Consider the following 19,413-nt stretch of genomic DNA (forward strand, 5'->3'; position numbering starts at 1 on the left):
AACTCTTCATTGTGTATCTTCGTTCATGCATTTAACGGTTGATTTGAATATTATCAGTTCCGCGAACTACTCGCCGCAGCGCTGGCATCGGATCACTTTGACGTTTCTATATATTCTATAGAACTTTTATGCAATATTGTTTACGAGCTAGCGAGCAAGCTTGTTTTCCGCGAGAAGCCAGAGAGATGTCGCTACTGAGGTTATATGTTTTGAGATACTATGTTTTCAAGAACAAGTTTTTCAAAGAGTTACGTCTGTTTGTCTGTGCCTTAAGGGTAACCCACATTAGATCTGCTTGCGTTGCGTTGTCGTAAATTTTATAGTTAGACAATATATTTAGCTGTCACTTTGCTGCATCGCTCCAGATCCGGATCTAATGTGGGTGGCCCTGTAGATTTGGAAACTTGATTATGTAAACACTACACAGCAAAAAAAGTTGTTGAATATTACATCGAAACTGCTGCAACCAAGTCAATCAATCGGTTGTGTAATATCACATTGTACGATGTACATCGATTTTGCGAACAAAATTACATCCATTGATGTAATATTGTATCTGCTTTTTGCTATTACATCATTATTTCATGCATCAGCTTGAATTACGTTGATCGATATTACATTTTTTTTTGCTGTGTAGGCATCTTTGTCTGGTAGTTCGTTCAAAAATGATACAACAATCGTCAAGCTCGCTGTAACGTCACCTAGTGCCTCGTCACCTACAAATTGGCGCCTATGTCAGTGGTCTAATAACTCTTAGCGCGCTAATGGCATAGTTCCCCTGCCGCATAGAGAGTTACCACAATGACATTAGGTTAGCTAAGGTCAGTTAACTGACTGGTGGGAAACGGGAGCTTACGCAATGGCTATTCTGTATGCATTTAAGAGATAGTCTACCAGAATGGATGATTTTTTTTGTACAATTTTATGTTTTCTGATTGTGCAAAACATGAGAATTAACTTTTCCAATGCTTTCAATTGTACAAAGCATTAGTGCTAGAAACATGATCTTGTAAACACTACACACCTTAACTGTTAGTTTGATTAAAAAATGCTGCAACAATCGTCAAGCTCGCTGTAATGTCACCAAGTGCCTCGTCACCTACAAATTGGCGCCTATGTCAGTGGTCTAATAACTCTTAGCGCGCTAATGGCATAGTTCCCCTGCCGCATAGAGAGTTGCCGCAATGACATTAGGTTAGCTAAGGTCAGTTAACTGACTGGTGGGAAACGGGAGCTTCAGCATTGACAGTTATGTACGCATTTTTATGATGTTATCTAACAACAATGGTGTGTAGTGTTTACACGATTATGTTACTAATTCTAATGTGTTGTAAATATAATTGAAAGCATTTGAAAAGTAAGATTCTAGTGGTTATACTACTTAAAACATAAGTAAACATCTACATTTTAAAACATTCAAACAACGTTTACTTTAAACGTTTTGTACATCTGAAAACATCAGAGAACAACAAACAGGAAATACAATTGAAAACATCCGAACAACGTTTAGTTCTAACGTTGTGTACATCCGAAAACATCCAAAAAACGTTTGGTTCTAGCATCGGGAAACATCTACATAAGAAAACATTAGAATACATTTACATATAAAAACATCCGAACAACGTTTAGTTCTAACGTTTTTTACATCCGAAAACATCCAAAAACGTTTGGTTCTAACATCAGGAAACTTCTACATTAAAAAACATCAGAAAACATTTACATATAAAAACATTTAAACAACGTTTAGTCCTAACGTTTTTTACATCCGAGAACATCCGAAAACGTTTGGTTCTAACATCGGGAAACATCTACATTAGAAAACATCAGAAAACGTTTACATATAAAAACATCCGAACAACGTTTAGTTCTAACGTAATGTACATCAGAAAACATCCTTAAAACGTTTGGTTCTAATGTCAAGAGATTGAAATTTTTGACGTCAGACCGACATTAGAATGGCAAAATTTTGTTCCAAAATTTCTGATGTATACACCATGTTACGTTGCTTAAATACAACTAATTCATAATGTTTTCTAATGTTTGACATCAGGCATACATTTGATTTCGATGCTGATGTAGACATCAAAATCAAACGTTGGGCTAATGTAAATTTCTATTCGGGAATTAATACTGTAAATCCCCATACAATCTCAAATCGTTTACTACCAGCTCCATATGCATCCGAAAGCGGTTGGTCCTCTGGTTGTGAATACTGTCAAAAACACCATAACATGATTAATTATTGTCGATGGAAATTTGATAGGTTCCCGAGCAGAGGGTGAGAACAAAATGAAAACAAGAATTATGTTGTTTTCATTATTCCTGATAACTCAAATTGATTTCATTTTGAAGGAGTTGATGGCTAACAGAACAAAAATGAGAGCTAAAAGATATGCGAAGAATATCAAAATTATAACATATATTGATATTAGTGAGAACTGCTTGATAACTTATTTTGATATAGATTTTTTTTTCTCAAGCATTTTATAAAAATCTGTATAAATCTGTATTGTAATTTAAAAATCTGTGATAAATCTGTATTCTGTATCGGGTCTGTATTAAGATTAAAAAATCTGTATAATACAGATAAATCTGTATAAATGGCAGCGCTGATTGACAAATCCAAGTTTATGCCGGCCACCGCGGCGCTGTAATCGTAGCGGTGATGAACTTGAGATCATCTGTCAAACTGCATATATTTTCAAGTTTGTGATAAGAAACCTATGTTTTACGTGTTATTATAATTGCTTTATTCAATAACAGAAAGCAAATATGAACAGAAAAGTAGCGCTGGTAAGAATGGTAAGTAAATCCTTATTTTTAAATGCAAAATCAATGAGATTTCTTCAAAATGAAAAATAGGTTGCTCCCAGCAAAACATAAACAAATAATGTTAACAATTTTCTTACAGTATTTAAACTGAGAATGCAATACCGAAGGATCATCCCATCGGAAATTGAATTAAATCAATTAATTTTGCTGTTTGAGGTGAGTTGTTAGAACAATTTTACATATTGAAGCAATCAAAACAATATATTGTTCCATCCGCAGGAACATCATCTTTCTTATAGCTGAATCCGCTGCGAAACCATTAGGAGGTTATCACGCCTGGTTTGGTAGATTCAGACGAGCGGGACTACAAAGGCAGTACCAAAAGTGCCTGTGTCGCAGACGGCATTGGATACCCGGAAAAAAAATACGCTAAAATATAAACATTCACAACAAAATCTTTTTCGAACAATCGGTCCTATTGTGTGTATATCATACAAGTAAATTTAAAATATTGCTATTACAATAGATGTACGATACGTACCATATAGTATGAATTTTCAACAATAAAAAACAATAAAATTAATGATAAATGGCTCAAGTTTGTTCCAGAAAAGAGATTTTTTTATGCTTAAGATACATAACAACCCGGATAAAAATAACCATAAAATTACAATAAAATACCAATAAAATACAATAGATTCTATTGTTGACAATTAATCTTATTGCAATTCTATTGTATTGTCCAAATACCCGAATAAAAATTAACCATACAAAAACAATAGAACCTATTGTTACAATACATTAAAACCTATTGTAGCAACAATAAATGTCATTGTCAAAAACAATAAAAATACAATAGAACTTATTGTTATGTACACTATAATCTATTGTTTATGAGACATTTACAATAGAAAAGGGGGGTTGTTTGTTACCGTAACCATAAAAAAATCAATTTTTTCTCGAACAAATTTGATCTCATTACAATAAATTTTATTGTTTTTTTATTGTGCGAAATTTTGATTCCATAGAATTTGTTGTAAACCTATTGTGGTGACTATTTGATTATTTGGACAATACAATAGAATTGCAATAAGATTAATTGTCAACAATAGAATCTATTGTATTTTATTGGTATTTTATTGTAATTTTATGGTTATTTTTATCCGGGTAATCAAATAGTCACCACAATAGGTTTACAACAAATTCTATGGAATCAAAATTTCGCACAATAAAAAAACAATAAAATTTATTGTAATGAGATTAAATTTGTTTGAGAAAAAATTGATTTTGTTACGGTAACTAACAACCCCCCTTTTCTATTGTAAATGTCTCATAAACAATAGATTATAGTGTACATAACAATAAGTTCTATTGTATTTTTATTGTTTTTGACAATGACATTTATTGTTGCTACAATAGGTTTTAATGTATTGTAACAATAGGTTCTATTGTTTTTGTATGGTTAATTTTTATTCGGGAACCCCCTTGTCCTATTGTAGATTATCCAATTTACCATAGATACTACTGTGGAAACAATAAATTCTATGGTTATTTTATCGTTGTGGACAATACGATTTATTGTAAATGCAATAAATTATATTGTATGGTTACAATACATTTCATTGTACCTCTGTGGTTCTTTTTTTTACGGGTAGTTTGCCTGATCACCATATAACCGAGTGAAAACTCTTTCTTCTCTGGTATAAGTAGAATCTCTATGGTAAGTAGAATTAGATATTTAAGTGCTAAATTATTGAAATAAAAAAAAAAATCGTAGAACAAACATGATAAAACAACGAAATTCCTGCATGCTTCAATCGATGGTTGCAAATCATATCCGCCAAATCATATACCAGCACGTTGTTGTTGGTCACGTCTCCATATCAACATTAATCGATGTGGTATGGCTGTTAACATAACCATGCCCATAACCTCATCATGTTTTTTTCAATTTTATTTGAAAACTAGTAATTTTTATTTTGGGATCGACACATATCACAATAGTTTTTAAGGTTTTGAACAAGATTCATTCATTTTAATAGCATATTTACACGAACTAGCACTGTAATTTAACAAATTTTCATAAAAATAATGAAATTTCCAAGGGCTGTCACTAGCTGATCACCGTCGGATAGTGTTTATTCCTGTCACCAGGCGCGCATTAGTTTAAGTTGGATTCGTCAATAGGAGTAAATAGAGTCGGTGTATAATGAGTCACGCCAAGAGAAAAACAGTTGAACTCGCATCACGGTTTTCGAAAGATTCCCATTCTTTTCACTTGGCAACAGAGGACTTCTACAACAACTTCAAATGACTTCTAGCGAGAGAAAAAAAATGCGGCTGTAGTAAGTCATTATATCAGTGATTTTGTCAAATTATCTTAACAAAAAATAGTAGAAATTCTCATTACTGATCATTACCGAACGTATCCCATGACAATTTAAAGCTCACTGCGTGTTTATGCTCATTTCTTCGATAATATTTTATATTTTATTGCAATACCTTTCGTGGACCTTTCATAGCATCGTAATGTTTATTTACTTTGCCCGATAGGTAGCCGGTTTGACGGTTCGATAGGTAGACTTGGCTTCACTCTTGGCGTGACTCATTATACACCGACTCTAGGAGTAAAGAGCTAGAAAGTCACCGTCAACGCCAATACTTACACGTTATTTCAAAACTTTTCCAATTTGGGTAGAATCCTCCCAGATCGGTCACAACTGAACCTACTCAAAAATGGGTAAACTATGTTGGGAGTGACAAGCTGACACATGAGCAACATTGGCATCTATCCGACCGACATTGTTCAATTGTTAACCTGCCACTCCCAATATAGTTTACCCATTTTTTGATAGATTCAGTTTTGACCAATCAGGGTAGATTTTACTCAAATTTGGGTAGTTTTTAGATAGCGTGTACTGAGCAAGCAACCAAATATCTGATTTTTTTTCATAAGGGCCAATGTCACAAACGTAAACACTGACTTTTCCACGAATTTCTTGAGAATGAAAACTCGCTCAAGTAAGCCACCACGATGTTTGTGTATAAAGAAAGTCCCCATAGCTGATATAATTGCTGGGTTACATGGATTGACTTTGAATTACAAGATATTGGCCCATATGAAGACTCAGTGTCGATTCACGAAAATTTAATTTTGACAGATCGATGTCCAACTATACCAGTTATACCACAGAGGAAACACAAAAAAGGGGTCAACTTTTAGTCAGCAGTTTTGCATGAAGTTCCACATACACAGCAAAAAAATAATTTTGATATCACGTCAAAGTGGATGCACTACAATCATGTCGAAAATATGGTGTAATATTACTTGCTAAAAAGGACAAAATTATCATTAATACAATGCATGAACTGACATTACGCTGCTTTTACTGCATTTGTTTATTTATGTGGTCATAAAAATTACATGAAATTTTCGACATGATTGTAGTGCATCCACTTTGATGTGATATCAAAATTATTTTTTTGCTGTGTATGTTATGTGCTAAAACACAATGCGCCGTAATTACCGGGTATTGCATGCCCCAAGATAAAATTACAAAAACAATCCATCATTATTTCTGTTCGCTTTCAAGCCATTTGAAAACTGACCACCAGATCGGGGATGAGTTAAATCGACTCACTTGAACTATTTATTCGCAACTTTACTAGCTTAGCTTTAAGAAAATGACTAAAAAAACATTAGGTCAGCATTTTTTCTCATTGAAGCTGAGGTCTTAAACTTATCTTAATGATTAACATTAAATTTATGTAAGCTTGGGAACAAATATAAGGCTCCATGTATTTGACATTTTTTTGCTGTTTACATTCCTCAATTGAGAACATAAAGAAAGAAATCCTTTTTATTTTTGTGATTAATATTGAGATTTATTTTTCTGATGGATATGCGTTATCTCATCCAGGTCAAATCACCAATGATCTATACTTAAAAAAAAATTTGTATTATCAAATGATTCCTTGGTCGGTTGAGCGTTTGGTTCCTTTTCTCCTAGTAAATCGAATAACGAATGTTCTGAATATACTTTCATGTCGTGGAATCGATGGTTCGTCATTCTATAAAATATAGTTGATGCATTTTTACAGCAATATTTCATTGCATCAGCAATTCACCATCGCTGAATCAATGTTCGTAGACAGCAAAATATAGATTTATGCGTTTTATGTATTTGTGACTTCATGCCGTGGCAATCGGGGATTGATAGTGACGTCTCTTTCATCGTTTCTTCAGCCATTCACGTTGACAAGCAAGTTTGAAATTGCTTCCCAAGGGTACACTGTTGATATGTGGGTAAATTAACGGTTCATATTGGCTTGCATGATGAATAAATAGCACCCATCTATTAAATGTGGTTCAATTTCTAAAGCATGGCATAGGATAGAATAATCTGGATTCACATTCATATTAGACCTCCCATGCATGCTACCGCCGCTCTCGTCCATTGAGTTCCTTGACAATACAAGAACCACTTTTCTGATGGATCAACTCATCTCGCATATAGGGTTACGGTATGTAATGTGGGTCTAGTCCTTTCATTCGGCCTATCACGCAAATAAATAATTAATTAAGGAATATTACACAAAAAATAAGGAAAATATTGATCACTGATGGTTGATAAATGTGTACCACACACAAATCAATTTATATCACAACATTTCAATACATTTTCAGCTCTCGTAAGTAATAAAACTGGTTGAGAATATCACAATGTTCGGAGTTTTTAGCCGCCATGACTTATAAGGTTAAGATGGGAAGGTTGACTGACGATCATCAAATGGCCTGATTATGGCATTTATTGATTGGAATTACCTGATAATACACACTAGACGTAAAACTTACAGTTGCTGTTTGAATATTTTATGTTTATTTTAATTGTTTAACAACGTTTTCACAAGTAAAACATGGACCCAACTTTAGGGACACATTTCTTTTCTATGTTCCTAACTATGGCCCATGAAATTCATTTGACAGCATATAGCAATAAGAGTAACGTCAACAATGTTGTTTTGCATTTGGATGATAAGGAACGAACAGGAAGGGAGATTTTTTCTGCCAAACCTGTATAATGAACATCACAATGTTCTGATTTAGATATTCTGCGGTCAAAAGACGATAAGCGAAATTTTTAATTTTTAATTTTTAAATTGAGTGATTTAATGTAGTTTTCGTAAAATTTTCTCTAAGAAATGTTTTGAGGAATGAAGAGCATTAAGTTAACAGTGATAGTGATAAAAAAAAAATACATCAGAAAACGTTACCAAGAGCGTTTTTTTGAGGATCAAACAAGATAGGACGAAGTTGCATCCATAAATAGACCCAATTTGGGGACAATAGACCCATATTACATACATTTCCCTCGTGAGTTATTGTCTTAAAAAAAGTAAGTTTTTCAACTTTTCGTGGTTTCTGATAGCAAACGACATGATAAGCATATCTAAGCATACCATTTAGCAGTAGAATATCGTTTGCAGGTAAATTCATTGATGAGTTATGATTAAAAACGTAATCGATGGCTGCATATTAGACCGAGGTTAGGGACGTATACCCTAGTTGGATCATATTTATTCATACGGATGAATAGAAGACATGTAGGGTAGGTGTACCAGTTATGAAACTTCTTCATTCAAATTCAAAATGCCAGAATTGGTACCAGATTGGATATACCTCCCTTGCATAAATACGACTTGTCCAGGATCACGACGGAACGATGATGCATTTCCCGGTGTATTTTATCTCCGAGCAAACCAGAGGAATTTGCTTGGTTGAGTTGGACCTCTACACTCCGGGGCGGCTTTTGCTGTAGATTGGAATGTACCTAGTCCCTAGTCGTTTGGATGCACATAGTAGAATAGTGTGGCACGCATTCGCTGCTTTCCATCATGGGAATATCACGTTGTCCTCGTCGGTTGACTGGTGACTGCATCTCGTCCCCTTCGGGGAGATTGGGGCATGCTGTTGACATGTTTAGTGATAAGCTGCATCCATGGGATTTGTCTGTATGGTGAATGTGTGTCTCAACTGTGATTTCATACGAGAACTATACAATATTCCAACCATCTCCCCTCGGAACAATATGTTTACGGTGGCAGTTCCATCAACGAAGACGAGAAGGCGGGAATGGCATCAGACTGGGAGGGAGAAGTCTTTTCAGGTCATTTTCAACATCAGCACGTACAGTGTTTTGAGATAAGAACGCTCCGTTGTACGTCGCTGATGTTCGTGCCGTGGTCCTTCAGCTGTCGCGTTCGTTTATGCCGTTTGATGCTGAACCGAGGCTCACGTACTGTCAAGTGGACTTACCACGTGATACAATAGCATTTGCTTGATTTGACGTCGTAGAGTATTATAGTCTTGACTAAAATGATTGAGCATGTCTTTTGAGCAAGCTTGAAAATGCTCATTTCGCATCATGTACTATTTTTCGGAATTATTAATGATAATTTTTATTTGTAAGTTGCAAGAAGACTGTTAGTCCATCCAGCCCACAAAGTTGTAGGGGGTAGAAGCCTCCGGTTAACCATTTACCTTGCCTGGGGTGAAAATGGGGTCCATCCAGTATCCTGTCCTTCTTGGTGTCTTACGGGAATGTTTTGGCCGTCGTTGTTTACACAAAACATGGGTTTTAGATTGAACTGATACTTCACAATAAAATAATTTTATTAATACACAACATATTTACATTTATACATAAATCATTTAATATTGGCGCCCAAGTAGGGTCCTTAGGATCTGTTTGCCATACCGTCCACCGTATCTCACCGTCGCCCACTGGTCACCATAGCCGGTCCAATTTACTGACGATACTAGAACTGCAATATCTTTCATACTGGTGACAACACTCTGATGAGACAACGAAACCTCACCTCAAGCTCTTCCCCTGATCATATCCTTCGACAATATACCCCTCTAACTTCGAGTAAGTCGCGAGTATTCGGCCCAACTCTTACTAGACATAGAATTAAGTTACTTTTGTTGCAAACAATGAACAATGAATTATTGGCTCCGTAAAGTTAATGCGATTGAGCCTAGATTATAAAATAAAGTAGCAGAGCCTATACCTAGTAGCACGAACAGAAACTGACGTAGGACCGCGATTGGTCGGTGTATTTGTTTTTGGGTTTTAATTTTTAATTGTTAAAAAAATCTGTAAATTTAACTATAATTTTTTTTATAAATGATGACTCTGAAAATGCCGTATGTTGTTTTATCAAGTATCCCTAAAATTGATTGTTGCAGTTTGATATACGGTCCATAATGATTAGGCACTCGTCGACGCGGCAATCTCGCTATTGCACAGTGGTTTAAAAGTTCAATTTGACGCTCTGAATTAATAGCACCGTGGAGAGTCGATTTAGAATAATGACGCCTTCGGCAAAGTTGATGGGTATGACATGTTTCATTGGATGACAATAATTTTGTGATTAATACCCTTTAAAAGTGAGATGAAAAATTTATTTTTTCACAATGTCGAGATAGAGGGTTAAGGGCTTGAGCAAAGTATAGTAAAACTTGTTACAAACAACTTTTCTGTAGACATAAAAGTCATATACACTGGAGTCGCTTTTTACGCGGTTTTTTACACGTTTTTTTACGCGGTTTTTTTACCCGGTTTTTTTTACGCGGATTCCAGAATTTACGCGGAACGTATCACCCGCGTAAAAAGCGACTCCAGTGTATTTCACCTAAATCTAAATAGAGAAAGTTGTTTAAGGATGGCCCCCAAAAACCCTTTTTTTTTACCAAAACACTTATTTTATTTTATTTTAGGTCTTCACTATGTTCTACAAAGTTGTTTGTCAAACTGAAAGAAAGTTGTGTATTCTACACCATACTATACCTGCATCCTTTGAATACGATGAGTTATTGAGAAATTATCTTCAATTTTCCTCATACTTTGGACTTGTGTATCTTTCATTGATGCAGATAGGTGCAGACGAGGTCAAATGCATCTAAAACTACATTAAAAGAGCTTTCAAATGGTGGTCCGTCTGCTGGGGGGTTGCGCTCACAGCAAAGACCCAGGCTGTATGGATATCATATTTGCATGGTTATACCAACCGGTGGAAACTAACGATTTGAAATTGGCTCACTACTTGACTAGCCTATTGGTCCCAAGCAAATCGATTAACGTACCCTATTCAAGTCGAAATTCTAGTACTACACTCTGTTTGTTTTGATCCGCTTTGAAAATTTGACAGATAAAATGAGAGGTTCGTGGATTTTCCTAGAGTCGGTGTATAATGAGTCACGCCAAAAGTGAACCCAAGTCTACCTATTGAACTGTCAAACCGGCTACCTATCGTGCAAGGTAAACAAACATTACGATGCTATGAAAGGTCTACGAAAGGTATTGCAATTAAATATAAAATATAATCGAAGAAATGATCATAAACACGCAGTGAGCATTACATTTGTCATGCGATACGTTTAGTAATGGTCAGTTATGAGAATTTCTACTATTTTTCGTTAAGGTAAATTGACAAAATCACTAATTTAATGATGTACTACAGCCGTTATTTTTTTTCCTCGCTAGAAGTCATTTGAAGTTGATGCAGAAGTCCTCTGTTGCCAAGTGAAAAGAAAAGGAATCTTTCGAAAACCGTGATGCGAGTGCAACTGTTTTTCTCTTGGCGTGACTCATTATGCACCGACTCTAGATTTTCCTATGTTTCGAGGGGTGCATCGATTAGCTTGGGACCGAAGAGAGTACCAGAACTGAGCCAAAAAGTTGAACACTTTTCTTCGGGACCTTCTTGTCTTAGAGTTACCTCTATGGTTATACTGTATTTTATACAGCGTATTAAATTCATTTCTCTAGTTATTGGCTCTATAAACAAGCTTTGGATTTCTCAGAGCATATCAATTGCAAAAACTGTGCCCTTTTTTTCAAACGTTTCTCAGACGGCAAAACTGAAGTATCAAAAATCTGTCGAATTCATTAAAAATCACAGTTTTTCCACAGTGCTCATAACTGTTTTTTTTTCAATAAGCGTGAAGCAATTGTGAATGCATATGAAAGAAAGTAAAATAAAAGAACTGTGCAAGCCATTTTTAAGGCCAAGGATATTTTTGGAATCAGGTTGACGTGGAAGGATCGGAAATCTATGTAAGACAAAACTTTGAAATCCAATGTGGCCGCTTCCGGTTACAGAAAAACTGGAAAATTCTTTTTAAATTCCCCTCAATATGGGTATTCTTGGAAGCCATGTTTAACGCCATTTTAGCTTCCGGTTAGTGAAAAACTGAAAAATGCTGTCAAATACTCCTGGGTGACGTTTAGAGACTGGAAATTTATGTTTGATGCCATTGTGAAATTTAATATGGCGGCTTCCAGATACAGAAAATCTTGGAAACACTGTCAAATACCCTACAATATGGGTATTTTTGGAATCGGGGTGATGTGCAGGGTCCGGAAATCGATGTATAGCGCCATTTTGAAATCAAAGATGGTGGATTCCGGTAAGAGTAAAACTTGGACATTCTGTCAATTCTCCTCAATATGGGTATTTTTGGAATGTGGGTGCCGGGTAGAATCCGGAAATTCATATCTGACACCCCTTTTAAATCCAAGACGGCACTTCCGGTAAGAGAAAATCTTGTAAATACAGTCAACTCTCCACAACTCGATGTCCACTAACTCGATATCGACTTATAGAACTTAAAGAAGTTATTGGTTCTCAAAATGACCTCAGACATAGATTTCCTGTTCCTACACGTCACCATGATTTCAAAAATATCCATATTGAGGGTCATTTGAAAGTATTTTTCAGTTTGTCGGTAACCGGAAGCCACCATCTTGAATTTCAAAATATATTCAGACATGGATTCTGTAGTGCGTAACAATTTAGGAAACATCTTGAAAACAGATGTCAATTAAGGGGGTAGTACACTTTGAACGTCCAAAAAGTAAGGCATTTTCGTTAATATTTTTAAGCAATAAAACACTCAGGGAGGGCAAATATGTTATAACCCATTTATTAGTCATCCTTCGAACTGCAATTTGTATTTTTTTGAACTCGATTGGCGTCTCCCCGTAGCCGGTGCACCAGGACGCGCGGGCGTCCTCGCGCGGAAGTCGGCAAACGGCGTGGGAAAATACTCCTTTCCATGTGATCCTGGAACATAAATCGAACAAAAATCCTGATTAGTAATGAAATTTGGGTTAGAAATACGTATTCCGATTTTTTTTTAAATTAACTTTTTCAAATGTTGTGGCCTTAGGAAAAAAAAAGTCCATTTTTTACCCTAAAAAACGCTTACAAAATCGTGGATTAAAAATCCATTTTTGACAAAATCGAAAATGTGGATACGTATTTCTAAGCAGAATTTAATTTTGAACAAGAAAACCTAGGCGATATCCGAATTTGATGATAACTGGTTAGAGTTATTTTTCACGCCAGTTTGAAAAACCCCGTTTCGAGATAAACGCGTTTAAAGATTTCAATGCTCTCTCAGCGCGCCGGTACATGTTTTAGGAAATCGCTTCGTAAAGCGCTAAGGAATATTCTGGCGGACTTGGAGTCTTTTCTAAATTAAAGTATACATCCCAAGGAACATTTTGAGCCAAAAAAATGCATTTTTTTGAAAAATCAAAGTGTATTCTCCCCTTAAATCATTTCATTTTCCACACTCAAGGTCTTGCAACGCTGACAAGAATACCCAAGCTCAATTGCCTGTGGTGCAATTGACAACGATGCAAGTTCCTAGGAACATTTGCCTTTTTCCAAATTACACTATCCTCAGCTTTTACCCACGATGGGTGATCGCCTTCAATAACGTCGAAATACATAAACGCGCTACCAGGCACCTCTATCTGTCTCTGTCTTTTCCCTTGTTTTAACCAGTATGTAAACATCGATTAAGAGAGTTTATGAATAAACATTCATTGAGTATCAGTAAACGGTGGAGTTAAGTTCATTTAATGACATCCACCTCATCACCTTCTCCAACTCGACCTGCTTGAGCAGAATAGTTCCTACACGTCACCCTAGTTCCAAAAATACCCACATTGTGGGTAATAATGCAGTAAATCCCAGTTTTTCTCTAACCGGAAGCGTCATTTTGGATATCAAAATGGAGTCAGAAATGGACTTCCGCTCCCTAATCGTCACCCCGATTCCAAAAATATCCATATTGTGGGGTATTTGACAGTATTTTTCAGTTTTTTCTAACCGGAAGCCGCCAACTTGGATATCAAAATGGCGTCATACATGGATTTTCAGTCCCTTAAAGTCACACCGATTTTAAAAATACCCATATTGAGGAGTATTTAGCAGAATTTTTTTTTGATTTTCTGTAATCGGAAGCCACCATCTTGGATTTAAAAATGGCGTCCGACATCGATTTCCGGTCCCTACACATCCCTCCGATTCCAAAAATACCCTATTGTTTGGTATTTGACAGTATTTCCCAGTTTTTCTCTAACGGGATACCGCCCTCTTGGAATTCAAAATGTTGTCAGAAAAGGTTTCCGGTTCCTACAGGTCACTCCGATTCCAAAAATACCAATATTGTGGGGTATTTGACAGAAACCGCGTAAAAAACGACTCCATTGTAATATTACATCTATAGGTCTGGCAACGCTGATCACGTCTCTGGGAGCATCAGGAACATAGTTTTATCGCTCTTAGCACTAAATAAACCCGATTTGATTTATCCCATATTAGATTTTGGTATGAATGAAAGGTACGGGCCATTTAATCGAGAACACCAGAAATAATTTCTGATCTGGTCTGTTGGTCTTGGGTACTCAATATTACCACCAGTTATCATGTTTCCAAAGCACGTTTTATTTTATCATCAAAATCACTTCAGAAACAATGCCTATGACATATCGAGTTATAGAATAAAAATAACACTACATAGAACATCAACCAAAGGAGGCATCGACTTGTGGAAATATCTGATTATGGAGAGTACGATACATGGCAAAATGAAGGGACCACTGAATCCATCGAGTTATAGAAAATATGGAGATATAGAATATCGAGTTATGGAGAGTTGGCTGTATATTAAACCAGTTACCTACGAACAAAATTTCAGTCATTACCGTTCAAATGACCTATATTAGCGGTGCCGGTGGTGTAGTGGTAAGCGTGATTGCCCCTCACCCCAAAAGGCCTGTGTTCAATCCCAGTCTGCGCCGCCGGGATTTTCTGAGGCATAACATCTCTGATCACGAATCACGGAGGAAGGGAAGTAAAGCCGTTGGTCCCAAGCCCCAGCCCCATGAGTTGATGGGTCGATAGGTAGGATCGGATGAAAACTCGCATTTTGCGAATCAATTTTGTGTGTGGCAATTTCATCGTATTCCACCAGTTATCATGTATCCAAAGCACGTTTTATTTTATCATCAAAATCACTTCAGAAACAATGCCTATGACATATCGAGTTAAAGAATAAAAATAACACTACATAGAGCATCAACCAAAGGAGGCATCGACTTGTGGAAATATCTGATTATGGATAGTACGATACATGGCAAAATGAAGGGACCACTGAATCCATCGAATTATAGAAAATATCAAGATATAGAATATCGAGTTGTGGAGAGTTGGCTGTATACCAGTTACCTACGAACTAAATTTCAGTCATTACCGTTCAAATGACCTATATTAGCGTTGCCGGTGCACAGTGGGCAAAAATTGACAAAACCGCAATTAAATTTAATTTTTCGGCTGCCAAACGGTTTCAGTCAACATGTTGTACATATTCTCAAAGAAAAAAAAATCTCTGCTGAATCGATTGGTGGTAGTCTCATTGGCCGGAGACATTTGCGTACCGTTAGAGATGAACTAGCCTAAGGCTAAAAATCTCTTTAATAAAGAATTTAAAAAAAAAAAAAAAAATTTGCGTACCGAGATAGAGGGCCGGGATCAACCCGAGTTACCGGTAAAGTAGGAAATGCCACTATCTATCGACATAATTTTACACTTTATTTAACGTATATTACTGGAAATTGATAGTACTAAGTACATATGGTGTAAAGACACCATATACGCCCTCAGGGAAACTCTACTGACCTGAAGGAGGATTCGGAACGAACAATAAAGTGGCCAAATTATAAAAATTGTCCTAGAACCTTGTGATTTTTTCTATGTTGTTCAGAATCAAGAGATCAAAGCGTATTTAATATGGAAACTATATTTTGGAGTATAGTGGTCATATTCTGGTTCTCCGGGTTCTTCGGGTTGGACATTTTCTCGACTTCCCTGGGCATAGAGTATCATTGTGCTTGCCACACAATATACACATTCATGTATTGGTATTGGTATCGAAAGCTCTCAATTAATAACTGTGGAAGTGCATTTAGAACACAGTTTTTATTATATGCACTACGCAAGTTAGGTTAGACGTCATATGAAGCACGATGCTTGTTGATCAGCATTCAAACATTGAAAGAACGTCGGGATTTCGCAAAGATTTCTCTATTAAACAATATCATTTCGCAACGCATTGACTCAGCTGATCTATTTTCGAGGTTAAATTTGTATGCACCTTCCCGACAATTACGCAATCGACACTTGTTCGCAGTAGATCGCCATCGGACCAATTACGCAAAATTTGGACCAGTAAATCAGATGATGATAATGATAATCATCATTGTGAAATGATTGACCTAAATATGCCCTCAACAGAATTAAACATATGTTTCAGACCCCCGGAAGTCATAGAAAATAAGTCTTAATGTTGATATGCAGTCTACGCTTTAATTAATTGACGAATAAATAAATAAATAAATAAATAATTTATTCATGGGCTTACTTGGGATGGTTTGAATTTTTTTTAGCTTTAATGTCTTCAACAGCTTTTCATAAAATTGTACGTTATACAACTTTGCCCGAAACAGCAAACTTCTAGCGTGCGAAATAAAAAAGTTGGTATCGCTGTGCGACTAAAACTTGAACTATTTTTACCCACCACAGTATAGTACTAAATATGTCAAGAAGCTCAACGTCAACTCAATTGGATGCAATCCCAGAGCATTAATATTGTTTCCTGTTAGAATTCACTCCTAGCCCACTAAGCATTGTAGACGAAATATGCGTATCTGTCAAGGATAAGCATTAAGCAACTACAACAACATTAAGCAAGATCCTTCTATCTCTGTTTATACCATGTATTCATATAAAAACCTAAACTTTCGCTCATTTCATGCATGTTGAAAATAAATTAAACCACATGAAATGAGTACTCATTCAACTTACCAGAATAAGCGGTGACATTCATACGTTCCTCTTGAACTTTTGCATATTTTCCAGTAACATTTTTTTCGCACGAAAGCTCCACAACACCCTCCTTCGCAGCAGTAACCTACAGAAAAGGAAACCGCATTCGAGCGTATTATGAACTCCATCCGCAGGTGCTTATCGCATACAACTTGTCAACAGCTGAGCGTCTAGTTGCTTTGCATACGAATACGTTCCCGTCTAACGACGCATATGTGCCCGACTATATGAACAGCAAGACAATGAACGTGAGCTAGTAATTTGAGTTGAACAAGCTTTTCCCACTCACTACCTGTGTGGAAATAGACATATGTCCATTAAGCTGATTCAGAAAGATAAGAGTTTTACTCCAACCGCTCTACGATGTTAGTTTATATGGTTGTCCCATCCCATCAGTTTGGATTGTTAAAATTGCAATTAAAAGGCGTTTATTTAGAATTTGCTTAACTGGTACCAATTCACTGGTGCGCAGGAGCTCTTGGCGCTCTTTGGAGCTTCGTTCATTCTTGTTAATATTGATAACTAACGTTAAGTTCATTTTTTTTTTGTTAATCGATCTAAAAATAGATGGATTAAAACTAGTGTCCACTAAATAAAACTTCACAATTGCAGCACCGTAGGGCCGCAAGATATACCAGGGTTGTGCTCTAGAAGGCAAATTCAGTGAAAACGCGGAATGTGGCTCTACGGGATGTGACAATTGTGAAGTTTGATCGGAAGAATACCAGCTTGAATTTATATATTTTCAAATGGATTAACTAAAAAGTTGAATCCTGATGAATGTGGGCGTCTTAGTGGAATACTTGTATAAAGAGAGAGAGAGAAGGATTAGTAATTTCCATTTAATTCCACTACCTTATAAGGTTATACCTATAAGCCATAGGAGTAAGGTATGGACATCCACCCCAACCAGCGTAGTAAAGAGGATGGAAGCAGAGTTCATCAAGTATAGCATCAGACGGCTATATAGCAAACTGGACATGCAGATTTTGGAATGTTATTCTCTACATCTCAAATTGACCAAGGAGTATCCAATTGAATTCCAAAAGTTTCTGTCTAGAGCCAAGGTAGCAGAGGAATGCGAATCGGATAGGAAATGGAAGCTGCAGGATAGGAAGCTTAACAGACTACGACACGAGTCACAACGGAGACGGACGACACACCGAACGGATGAGCAGATCCCTTCAACCATCACCACGACGCCGAAGGTTCACTCCATTGATGGGTTGGTTGTCAACCGATCGACGACCGCATTCACGGAAGAACAATTGACATACCTCAACAAACGGCTAGGATACGCGGTTACAACCAAGCCCGACTTGGAGCAGATCATCATTGATGTAGAAACATCGATTACCAAGACACTTCCAACATCATCACAGAATACGGTTAGGAGAACATCGAACATAATCAAAGGCGGACAGGAACAAAGTCGCTCCAACGAAAAGGAAATTCGGACTGTAAAGGAGCTGAAAAGTAAAGCAGTATACTACGTGAAAGCAGACAAGGGCAACGCGATCGTTATCATGGACAAGAACGATTACGACAATCTGATGAAAACGAAGATTAACAACGGACCGTATAGACAGCTTCGAGTAGACCCCTTACAGAACATAGTGAAACGCTTGGAGAAAGCACTGAAGGAGTGCAAATCGATATTAGGAGATGGAGCAGGTCGTTTACGGGAATCCAAAGGTCTCCAAAGGTAACCCAGGATCAAAGGTCTCCCCAAAGTCCACAAACCGGGGAATGAAATGCGAGAGATCGTGTCTGCAGTTGGTTCCCCCACCCACAAACTAGCGAAGTGGCTAGTCATAGAGTTCCAGAGTATGCCGAATAAGTTCCAGAATAAAGCAGTTAGTAACACCCAGCAACTACAATCTTCAGGAGACATCAATGAGGACGAGATTATGGTATCTTTCGACGTCACAGTGTTTTTTCCCAGCGTATCAATCAAGGAAGCGATCAACCATTTGGAAGATTGACTATTAACACAGCGAGAGGATGCCGCATGGAGAAACAAGGTTCGGACGTACCTTAAGCTGACCCGCCTTTGTATGAAAGAGAACTACTTCTCTCTCCGATGTAACGATGCCAGTCAAAAGAATCAGGTAACATACCTACCACAACAAGCCCAGTAGTTTCCCTATTATAAGACCTCCCATTGTTTTCCACCCAAGGACCCATTGTCCTTAATTCAAGTCTCCGCTGTTCAGTGTCGAGCCACCGATCGCTGTCTAGACCGTCGGAGCGATCAACCCTCCAAGTGAGCGTCCAGAGACATCGCTAAATCGCTATTATGTCGTTGGGAACGGCAACTGGTAATACCCAGTGACCAGCACGAGGCCCGCCCCGTTACATACCCACATTCGTAAGCAACCTAAAACCCTGAATAAA

General features: G+C 37.0%; 1 protein-coding gene across 1 annotated transcript; it reads left to right on the forward strand.

Annotated features, from left to right (window-relative positions):
* The first annotated feature begins 17,942 nt into the window (after nucleotides 1-17,942).
* On the forward strand, nucleotides 17,943-18,725 carry LOC135712918 (uncharacterized). Its single transcript, XM_065236015.1, has one exon. The coding sequence runs from the start codon at nucleotides 17,943-17,945 to the stop codon at nucleotides 18,723-18,725; it is 783 nt and encodes a 260-aa protein (XP_065092087.1).
* Nucleotides 18,726-19,413: the final 688 nt, after the last annotated feature.

The sequence above is a fragment of the Ochlerotatus camptorhynchus genome, unplaced genomic scaffold, assembly GCF_037179485.1.
Source record: "Ochlerotatus camptorhynchus isolate MF236.1 unplaced genomic scaffold, CSIRO-AGI_Acam_v1.1 ptg000516l, whole genome shotgun sequence".
NCBI classification, from domain to species: Eukaryota; Metazoa; Arthropoda; class Insecta; order Diptera; family Culicidae; genus Ochlerotatus; species Ochlerotatus camptorhynchus.

What these genes read in the sequence shown, in the direction of transcription:
- LOC135712918 (XM_065236015.1), top strand. Translation starts at nt 17,943, where the DNA reads ATGGAAGCAGAGTTCATCAAGTATAGCATCAGACGGCTATATAGCAAA.